We start from the raw sequence: 11,546 nt of genomic DNA, 5'->3' as shown, positions 1-11,546 counted from the left end.
TTTCAAATACATTCATCATTGACTAACTTAATTCTAAAACAAGATAATAAAATTTTCAATCAAAGCATATTATTAATAACTAAGAAAAGTATCTAACAAATTAAATGTTAGTGATTTAAAACATTTTATGTTATATTCAGTTTTTTGCACCATGTCAGATGTTGGTTTTAGAAGACTTCTCATCCTGGTTACGTGAACCGACCAAAGTTCCCTTTCTCAGAGTAATTCAAGTGATACTGTCCCCCACCTTCCTGCATATGTTAATGTATGACCTCCTGTCTTTAATGATAAGACCCCAGGGGTCTGAGCAGAAACTCTCCTGCAGATCTCTATTCAATACTTACCCAGCAATAGTTTAAGTTTTAAATCACTAACAGAAACCTGTTCAAAATTAAGAAATTTGTTCTAAAAGGTTAAAATTGTGTTAAACACTAAAAATAGTCATTTTGCTTCAACACCCGGGAGTCACATCGGATGTTAAGAGGTTGTATATTTTTGATATTGTACCGATCAGTTCGCTTTCTCTCACCTACTTCATCTCTTCCATCCTCAACCCATACAAGCCCTTTCATGCATCCGTATAACCTCAGTGATTTTCACAACCCATTCCTTTCTCATCTCAATTCAAATCAGACACTTTTGGGGCTCCTATGTTGGCTCGGGAATAAATAAGAGGAACCGCCTCCCGAAGACATACCCCCACTCAGAGTGTCCACATCCCAAGCCTTCCGTCATTCTCCCAGACGACTGAATTAAGATCGTCCATCCCTTCATACTTTCATCCCTCCATCCCCTCATTCCCTCACCCCTTCATCCCTAATGCATTCAGAAATAAATCTTTAAACGTACAGGTTTGTGGCGTGGTCCTTGCTAGTGAAGTGTAGGATTTGTAAAATTCACTTTACATGGAGGAATATGTCCCTTACATAATTTTTTTTTTTTGTCATAATACCCCCAATAATTTAAAACTACTTTCACCCCTGCCTGTAATTATTCATATTTTGCTTAGATAAAATTATTTCTCTGAATTTTTGTGTGAATTAAAATCCTTAGTATGAAGGCTGAAATATTTTTTTAGAAATAAATAATTACCCACCGTTTTTTATTTTGGACCGTGAGTGAGAACCATATGTGCAAAACTTATTGTCGTCAGTCTGGGACAAAGTTTCAATGTGCAAGTGAAACAGGTTAGCCATAGCATTATGGTGATGGACCTGGTAAATGCTTCAGTCATTGCACTTTGTTGGTGAGCAAGTTCTCCATGACAGTATTGGACGGAAATGTTCCTGATACTTACAAAGGGGAAGTCCAGCATTGTGAGCTGTAGCTAGAATGCTGAGTCTGAAGTGACATGCACATTTCAGCAGGCCCTATTTAAATTTCTTCAGGAATTTTCTAGTTTGTGTTATCATTCTTACATTTATAACATCAAGCATTTAATACTTTAGATCATTACCCCAACATTATATTGTTATAGGTTATTGTGATTCTCTGCGACAGACTGGCGACCTGTCCAGGGTGTACCCCGCCTCTCGCCCGGTACGCTAGCGGGAGATAGGCACCAGCACCCCTCCCGACCCCACTGAGGGACAAGGGTGTAAAGAAAATGGATGGATGGATGGATGGATTATTGTGATTCTTATTTAAAGTGTTCTAACTTCCTTCTGTGTGTATAAGCTGACCTGGAGGCCACATCTGCCTTTTCGTCCTCATGTGAAACAGTTAACTGTGTGTTTCCCAGACCTTAAATTATATTTCCAAGGCTGCCTTCTTATCAACCGGAATACTCCCTACCTTAGAAACTGTCTGTGTGCAGAAGGAGTTTGTTTCTCCCATCTTGCTTTCCCATCCTCCCTCTTTTCCTTGATAATAAAAGACGAGCTCAAACTGGAAGATACTAGAACGCACGGTGGGCAGGTCGCTGGAGCGGTCCGCTGCATCTTATCCTTTCATGAAAGCTTGGTAAAAACTCACAAAAGTTGTCTGTGGTTCTTTTTACGTAGGTTGTCGAAAAATACCTATCAGCAGTTTTTTCACGTTTCCGTGATTATTTTATATGATTGTTTTTTATTGTCCTAAAATGGTTGATGCAAACGTATTATTGAAACACATGGACATTGAGGTTTTAGATGTACAGATTTGGTTAGTTTATTGGAAGACTTAAAGGCATAGTGATCAGCAGTCAAAATCACAGATGAGCTTACATTTATTTGATTTAAAATATAAACTTTACAATGTGTTGCTTCTCTATTACACTGTTTTACAGGTTGTTTCCTGTTTGGACAGAGAGTGATAAATGACCATGAAAACCACCAGATGTTCTTGTAAATTTAGGAGACAGCAGCTGCCTGACACATTTCAACTCATCCCAAAGCAAATTTCTATTAATTTTGTTGCACTTGAATCGATGTCGGTGGCTGTTGCTGTCATTTCTGTGGAGCCGAACTTGATATTCAGTTTGACTTCACAATCCAGGCCACATTCTGTGTTTGGGAAGTCAATTAAAAAGCCACCAATTTTCTCTACTCCCTCCTCATTCACATACTTTGGACCTTTATGTCGTGTACGATACAAATAATAGATCATGGTTATTTGTGTGGAGCTTGTTGGAAACAAACTAAAGCTTTTGATTTAGTTCCAACCAACATCCTCATTAATTTCTGCCAGTTTCATGAAACCATCGTCACACCACTCACCATCTTGGTTTGTGTATTTCTGGTCTGCTCTGTGTTTTGACACATCAAACCTCTGAGCTATACCAAGTCCATAAGTGAAGGCACTTTTTCTGGATGTTACAACTGCTGGGTTTCTCCCAAACATCACAGCTCCTTTCAGGATGGCTTCCTGTGGCCTAAATGGACACAGAACGTTGCATTCACCAATGTACTCCTCAGTAATGCGCCTCTGTAGAATCTGGCTGTCAGCGTACCCCCCGACTAACAGAATGTACCCAATTCTGTAACCTCTTCTTAAAATAATGTCTAGACTCTTTACGATCCCCTGCAGACTCTCGTCAAAGAAAGATCTCAGTTTCTCTTTGGAGATTTTGATCGATCCTTCATTCCAGGAAGCTCCTTGAACTCCTTCAAGGAACTTTTCAATATCCTTTTTAGTCTGAGCCAATCTTCCCAGGTTAAATGAGCAGGGGATGTCTACATCTTGATCCCGCTTTTTGAAAAGTGTGAAGAAATACATTATTTTCTGAACTTCACTAGGGTAGTTTTGTTCAAATTCATCCCAGACTCCATCACAGAATATCTCTCTGAGGAACTGTTTAAATTTTCTGTCTACATTTTGTCCTCCCAGGTCGTTTCCAGAGGCATTGTGCAGCTTCTTTAAGGTTCCTCCATCGAGGACTTCATGAACAGTGATGTCAATAGTTTCATCTGTAATAAAACAGGGAAATTTTACAGTTGTAGTTTAAATTCTGTATTTAAACGAACATCCAGTCATAAGAACAGAGGTAAGAGCCGAACCTCCACAATTGAGGATGATGTACTGAGTTCCTGGAGACTGATCCAGGGTGTTTCTGCTGATGTTCTGGGTGATAAAACCCTCAGCTGGAAGCTTCTGACACCAAACTGAAGCAGCTTCTGATTCCAGTGCAAACACTAGTTTATCTTCATTTCCCTCTGATACAATGCCTGCCTGCAATCAATAACATGTCTCTTTTAGAATAAGCAAATCCAAAATATTCAAATGAATACAATCTAATTTCTATTCTCTGTTGAGTGAAATGCTTTAGTGTTACCTGGGTTGCAGCTTCTCTCATGAACTGTTTGGCTGAAGGATCCCAGATGGCAGGAACCGTCAGGACACAGGTGAAGTCAGAGGGAATGAACTTTCTCCCTTTTGCATTGGAGTTGATGGTTTCCATAGCGTCATCCTTCAGGAATCTCAGAGCTTCTGTAAATACCTTCAATGCCTTCATTGACTTCCCGTTGGCTGCTTTGATCATCAGATCTCTTTTGATTTCCTAAAACATTGTGATTATAATTAGTGTTTGTGTTTTAATCTCAACACTTGTCAAGATTATGAAAATGAAACATAAATCAATCACAAATTCTGCCTTATGATTGTATTCCCTGATATTTAGGTGAAAGAAAAGTAATATAGAATAAATTTTATTTGAACTCATTTACCTCTAATGATTAATTGAATTTTACTCACTTTGTCATAGAGTGCCATCTTGAAGCATTCAAAGAAGAACATGTCTCTCGCTTCTTGGCCCCTTTTTGAAAGGTAATCTTTCTTGGCTACATAACCAAAGCTCACAAACTCTTCTTGTTTATCAAAAAGGATGCAGCTGGGAGTCCTTGGGGTTTCCAGGCCATTTTCTTCACCCCAGACCTTCACATAAGGATCAATTTCCTCTCCTTTGGAGGTTAAACTGAAGGCATAGCCGCTGTATGCAGTCCCAAAGTCTATAGCGATGATCAAAGAGTCTCCCATCGTAGGAAAAGCTTCAGTTGGTTGTGTTGAGGGTCCAACTAAGACACTGAGAGACAGATTCAGGGTACAGTATGATGAATTAAGTGCAAAAAGCTGAAGATAGAAACCCCACTCATCCTCAACCCCCCAGCAATGAGACAACATTTATTTAAAGACGAATGTGACTCCTGAACAACACATTCACTTAGACAAAAACAGGACAGTGAGAAGACTGAAAGGCAACAACAGGTAAAGCAATTAATAAACAATCTGATCTAAAGACTTAGATTTTGAAGCTGCAGTTTAAAGTGATAATATTTTATTAAGCTTCAAATGTTCCTATAGAGTGAATCTGTACTGAATAGAAAAATTGCAGGATTGGAAATGCATTTGAATTATTTTTGCCAGTTTGAGTCTTTTGTTGTATTCATCTTAGTTTTAGTGAAAAGGCTTTACAGGAAAACAGACTCATGAATTGTGTTTTCAACAAGACAGCTTTTTATGCAGAGTAACATGTGAAACTGTAACCATGGTTGACAACCGAGTAACTCGGTGTCATCTAAATTCAGAAATTTAAACAGAATGTTTTGATTAAACCTGAATTTGGGACTGAATGTGATTTATTGATTTCTCTGATTTTTCATAGGGACTAACTCAAGGTAAATTAAAGCTGCAAGCAGCATTGGAGGCCCTTGCAGCTCAGCACTGCTCTGGCCTTTTGGCAACCACGGGAACTCCAATAAAGCCACCCCTTCACTACAGTCGATGCTCTTGTGCAGTTCCTGAACCTGTCCACTAGGTGATACACACTGATGTGTTCATGGTCCGGGACAATGCACAAGAAAATCTGGTGCAGAGCAGTTAATGTATTAAAGATACATAGCTGTTGGAATAACCCGGGGGGTGCAGCGGAGTTGAATTGTAATTTCAACCTATTGGGCTCAGATACTACATGTATAAAAATCAAAAATGGCTGACTTTGTGTTGGGTTTAAGGCCATGGCTCCTATAGACTTTTTAAAGTAATGTCAAGATGTACATGTGTGCATCTTGACATAACCTTGTTGGGGGGTGGACAAGGATCAATCAGTGAGTTTGGTGCAGCTCAATATTTTTGATAACTTTTAAATCCCCACCCCTTAACTGCATCCTGATCAAGAACAAAGCCAATAGGTCAAAATTTCTATGAGAAGTTTGTTAAACTTTGAAGCTAGTAAAATTGAAAAGTTGCCAAAATTTGCTCTTTTGGGATAAAATGTGCATTTTAGGCATTGCCTCCTTTTTCTTGATTTGGGGGCGATCGACCTACGTACTAAGTTTCAGATCTCTACGACCTATGGTTTGTCCTGTCTCACGTTAGGGGCAATGTAGAGCAGTTTGGCCATGCCCACTTGCGATTCCACTGAAATCAGAACATTTTAATTGGGGGACAATTTTGGGTGAAGTGTGATGAGTTTTTGAATATGTTAAGCCTCCAAAATGCTATGTCTTGACAGAAAGATAAGAAATCCTTTGATTCCAATAGGTCTTTACAGTGCTTCGCTGCTCAGGTCCAATAAATATTTGCTCAGTCTGTGTAATGCTTGGTTATATATATGTATATATATAAATAAAAGTGTGAGCTCTTTTTCATGCTCCATATTTCTGTTCATAGATCTGATTATGGCAAAACAAAACAATTAACTCCTCCAGAAGTATTTAACTCACAAAATCTTTTTATTTTGCAATACATGCTATTCTGGATATCAGTTTATAAAGAAATCTGTTCATGACATTGCTTTCTGTCATCAGTGTAAAACAGCCATTTTACAGATTAAATGTTTAGGTTTTTGAACCTGATAGTTTAGAAATCAGGATCATCAAGGTTCAATAGAATAAAAGATTCTCTTTTCATGAAAATAAATGTCAAGATTTGTGGTTTAATGATGGTGAGGATGGACACGGTGGATCCAGATTATGGTGAAAATTGTAGATTTAAATACACAGGGAGATCATCAGGGGGAAACAAATGGGCAGCTGTAAACAATCAAGGGGTAGATGTGACAACACAGAACTAATTAACACAGAGAAAACCATCCATCCATCCATTTTCTTGCACCCTTGTCCCTTAGTGGGGTCAGGAGGGTTGCTGGTGCCCATCTCCAGCTAACGTTTCGGGCGAGAGGCGGGGTCACCCTGGACAGGTCGCCAGTCTGTCGCAGGGCAACACAGAGACACACAGGACACACAACCATGCACACACACACTCAAACCTAGTGGCAATTTGGAGAAGCCAATTAACCTGACAGGCAATTTTTTTCGACTGTGGGAGGAAACCGGAGTACCCGGAGAAAACCCACGCATGCACAGGGAGAACATGCAAACTCCATGCAGAAAGACCCCAGGCCGGGAATCGAACCCAGAACCTTCTTGCTGCAAGGCAACAGCTCTACCAACTGTGCCACTGTGCTATTTAAAGAATTTGAATTTGATTTAAAGAATTAGGAGTCATGAAGACATTGAACAAAAGGAATATGAATTTATGGAGTAAACTGAAACTAACAGTGCCCATCATATCAGCATTTTGGATATTGTATCAAGATCATTTTCACTTTCTGAGTTCTTTTTCATTGTTTCTTTTATCCACAGAGCTGATTTTGAAAAATGTGCAAGAAAATCCCTCCAACGATAATGTACATAAATTAGGTGTTTATGCTAAAACACTGTATTCACATCAACATTTACAGAACCAAAACCTTAGCATTTATTTTTTATAAGTGTTATGAGTTTTCTGTCACTATTCAAATGATATTGTCCCTGAATTCTGCTGCTTTTGCATCGTCTTTAACTAAGAACAGAGATACCAATCCTGTGTTACTCTCCTGTCTCTAGAAGTCAAGTAAAAAGAAGAGACTGAAGAGACTGAGACTGACTTGTTCTAAAACTAAAAAAACTCACGCATTATTTGAGTATTTCTTAACCTTTTTTGGGCCAGCACCTCCCTATCTGTTATCCAGGTCCCTCACCGCCCCCCACCAAAGAATTTGTAGGCTACTTTGCACTGAATATTATTTTATTATTAATATTACTATTGCTATTGTTGATGTTTTGAATTTTATGGTTGTTTCTGGAGTTATCAAAAATAATTTCCCAGAGAACAAAAAAGCCATGTGAATAGAAATTATTTTCACAGGCGTCTAAGAAAAATACAATGAATGGACATTTAACTTAAAATCGGTAGGCCAATCAGAGTGGAAAAAATATACTTGTTCTGTCCTATTTTCTAGTTGCTAAATTTTGCACAAAATGACCAGATGAAAGATGTACAACATGCCAGTTTAAACTTTGAACTATTTGCAAAACGACTGAGCATTAAAACATGGATAGAACTGTAATTACATTAATCATAACTCTTCTTCTCTTCAGTGTTTCTGTGGGTTTCTGGTGGTGCAGCTCTGTGCTGCCTTCAGGAGAATGGGACATCAGAGTATCATCCATTAAACTTCACCCACATGGCATTTATTGTGCAAACCAGAGCTTTAAGTGGAAAAACAAAAGTTCCATGTCCTTTTAATGCCATACGAATATGAGACAGAAACATGGATCATATCTTTATATAGACCTGTCTATTGATTTATAGATTAATAGTTTTACTGGACAGAAATTACAAAGAACAAATCTGGTTCTAAATCAAATCCTAATGAGTCAGATTGAAAGTGTCACATTAGCCTCATGACATTAACACTGACATGAAAAATAATATTGAAGAAAAAATATATAAAGTAAAATCTAATTAAAAACATAAATAAATGCCAAGTTCCTTACTGTGATTGTCTGTAAAATATATTTCTTAGTATTAGATGTGGTCTCAACAAACCCATGGCACTTCAACAATATTATTTTACCTTTTATCTGAAAACAGTGTCTGTTCTTGCCAAGGACTCCTCTGTATTAATTATTGCTCAAAATGTTTTGCCATACCAGTTTATTCTTCTATATTTACTTTAGTTTCTTAGTTTATTCTTGCATTTTGTTTGTCATTCATTTCCATTTAGTTTCCTTTGATTAGTATTATCCTTTCTTGGTTTATTTTTATGTCCCCTTTAGTTCTTACTAATTTTATTTTATAATTTGTATTGACTCTCAGGGGCGCCACCAGGAATCGTGGGCCCCCTGACAAAAAAGTTGTTTGGGCCCCCCTGCACAGCTGCTGTTACAATTTCTTGAGTCTATTTGACCCATACAAAGCGTCACAATTTTAAAAGATTCCAACTTGCTTTCTTTGGTTCAATACTGATAATTAGCACAATATTTACTGCTTATGAATTTGACATCCAACAGTCCACATCCAGTATGCAAGTAGGTTGTTTAAATTTTTTCTATTAGTTTTAGATACTGAAATGTCTCTCCCAATGAGCAACAGTCAAAAGCAACATGCAAAATACACATAAAGCAATCCAGACTTCTCAAAAATGCTATGTAGTTGCATTTTATTCAAGCTGCAGTATAACTTTAATAAAAAATATGTTTTCTCCATATTTGTTAAAGCTGTCACCATGTCGTGACAGTTTGCTATGAGACAGAAAATCTGTGAAAACAATCTCCTCCATCTCCTTCCTGAATTACTATTGCTGGTTAAAGTACTGCACCGTTCTGACCAAAACAACCAATCAGAACCAGTAGAACGCTCTTAGCGCTGTCAATTAGTCTCATTCACTTCAAACAACTTATTAGAAGAAACTCCACCATCTCCACCATCTGCTGTCTTTGGTAGCTATGCTAACTAAACTGAGCATTCATAGTTTGAATCTGCACAGCTCTGCGCAGCATGGCACAAATCGAGGGGGAGGAAGGATGAGCAGCACCACATGAGATTGTGATTGACAGCACTAAAACTCTCCTGCCTCTGACTGGTTGTTTCTAGAACTGGGAGAAAGCAGAGGAAATAGATTTTTCACAGATTACCTCTCATACCATACTGTGACAACATCATGACAGTTTTAAAAAATATGTGAAGAAAATATTTATATAAAAGTGACATACTGCAGCTTTAATTTCACTCGAGAGGACGGGTCAGGAGGGACGTGGGTTAGAGCTGCTGCTGACTGACTCATCTGTTGCTAAGTGGTAAAAGGTACAAGGGACAAGTTAAATACTGTATATGAATATATTGGTAATTTCCTTCCTTAATTAATTAAATGCTAGTGAAAAGGAGGCAAACAGCAGTCTGTAGCTAAGCTAATTATGCTAAATCAGGGTTGAAGGTAGGGGGGTACGGTAGGGTACTGCGTACCCCTAAAAGATTTGGCGGGGGTACGCAGTACCTGTAAGAGAGCGGAGCGGCTGTCAGTTGTAAAAAATTAATGGGTTCACTGTGCAGCCGTGAGTGCACCTACTAATCAGCCGTGACTTTATTAAAGACAGAAAAAAAGAAAAAAACAGAAAAAAAATCTAGAAAACGTGTTCAAATTAATGACCCAACAACAACAATAAGCTCAGTGATTATTGTTTCAACAAGGTGTTGCGCAATTTGGTGCGTTTTTGTTCCATTACCAAAATAACTAGCAGAGCAGGAACTAATCAACCTGTGTTCATGAGAGGCTTATTAATATTCGCAAAAATAAATATCAAGCCTGCAAACCTGATATCGTAACTGACTGAATGTTATGTTTTTAACGTAATCTCTGGTTGGCTTGTGGAGCACAGGAGGTTGCCATGGCAACGGGTGTGCTTAAATGACAGAGAGACGGAGAGTAAAAAGGTGCGAGTGGTTTTGAGTTGATCACCTATTCGGGTTGTTTTACCTTTGTCTTGGAGCATCACAGCCGCTGTAATTTCTGAATATTCAATAAACGACAAACTTGGACTAATTACCTCGTTCTTTGTGAATATACGTCATTTGCAACAAACATCAAACACGGTAAATATGTTTTATTAAGTATTTAACAAACAAATGGCTTCTACCGCAATAACTGCGTGAAATTAAATTGTCTAATATAAAGAAATAGTTTGGTGCTGTTGGTCTCAGAGAGGCTTTTCTTTTATCAAACACATTTTTTTTCTTTCCTCTTATTTAGTGAAAATATTGATGTTGATGAGACTTTCTCTAAAATGATAAACTTTTTCGACCTTTATTGCTCCACTGTTGAAAATGAGAAGCTCTAACATTCACAAATGAGAGTGAAATAAAATCCAGTCCAACATCTGGTTTGAGGTGATTCCTCTGGAACCTGTTGGAGGAAAAATATCCCAACTTCAGAAGATGTGCGTTTAACTTAACAGAGCTCTGTCGTTCCTCCTGTCAGTATGAGAGTCAGGGTGAGGAGGCGCCATGTTAGGAAGAGAAGTGGAAGCTGCAGGATCTTCAGAACAAACAGGTCATGATGCTGGGCTACTGATTATCCCTCTGTCTGGACACAGGATCAATATAACAAGTTTAAAAGCTAAAATGAATGGCTATATGCCAGACATGGAAAACTGGGATGCACTCCATGCCATGATGTTCAGGATTTAGGTCTCATGGCATCTCAAGGTGTCAACATTGAAGCCAGTGGGCTGAGGGAGGAAATGCAGCTTTATTTTGTAGCAATTCAAGAGCTACCAGCTTTTATCGCTTCGCAAAAAAATTAATCAGCAAAGAAAGACACAATATATAAATAATAAAATAATAAATAATAAATTCCCTTCTCACCCTCCGCGGGTGGTCTGTTTCATCCTCTGAGCTCGGGTCCTTTACCAGAGGCCTGGGAGCTTGAGGGTTCTGCGCAGTATCTTGGCTGTGCCTAGAACTGCACGTTTCTGGACTGAGATGTCTGATGTTGTTCCTGGGATCTGTTTGAGCCACTGCTCCAGTTTGGGGGTGACTGCCCCGAGGGCCCCGATGACCACAGGCACCACTGTGGTCTTCACCTTCCAGGTCTTTTCCAGTTCCTCCCTGAGGCCCTGGTACTTCTCCAATTTCTCATGCTCCTTTTTCCTGATGTTGTAGTCACTTGGTATTGCTACATCCACCACAACGGCTTTCCTCTGTTCTTTATCCACCACCACAATGTCCGGTTGGTTCGCCATTACCATCTTGTCTGTCTGGATCTGGAAGTCCCACAGGATCTTAGCTCGGTCTCCACCACCTTTGGGGAT

At 38.8% G+C, this 11,546-nt stretch overlaps 1 protein-coding gene across 1 annotated transcript; it reads right to left on the bottom strand.

The window, feature by feature from the left end:
* Positions 1-2,300: 2,300 nt before the first annotated feature.
* LOC103461771 (heat shock 70 kDa protein 12A-like) lies at positions 2,301-4,556 on the bottom strand. Its single transcript, XM_008404123.3, has 4 exons — positions 4,171-4,556; positions 3,752-3,976; positions 3,477-3,648; positions 2,301-3,386 (listed from the first exon to the last, which is right to left on the bottom strand). The coding sequence occupies exons 1-4, from the start codon at positions 4,450-4,452 to the stop codon at positions 2,632-2,634; spliced, it is 1,434 nt and encodes a 477-aa protein (XP_008402345.3). The 5' UTR covers positions 4,453-4,556; the 3' UTR covers positions 2,301-2,631.
* Between the last annotated feature and the right edge of the window lie 6,990 nt (positions 4,557-11,546).

The sequence above is a fragment of the Poecilia reticulata genome, chromosome 2, assembly GCF_904066995.2.
Source record: "Poecilia reticulata chromosome 2, P_reticulata-male-v2, whole genome shotgun sequence".
Taxonomy (NCBI): domain Eukaryota; kingdom Metazoa; phylum Chordata; class Actinopteri; order Cyprinodontiformes; family Poeciliidae; genus Poecilia; species Poecilia reticulata.
The sequence above is the reverse complement of the archived record's forward strand: the minus strand, read 5'-3'. Positions and strand labels throughout refer to the sequence as shown.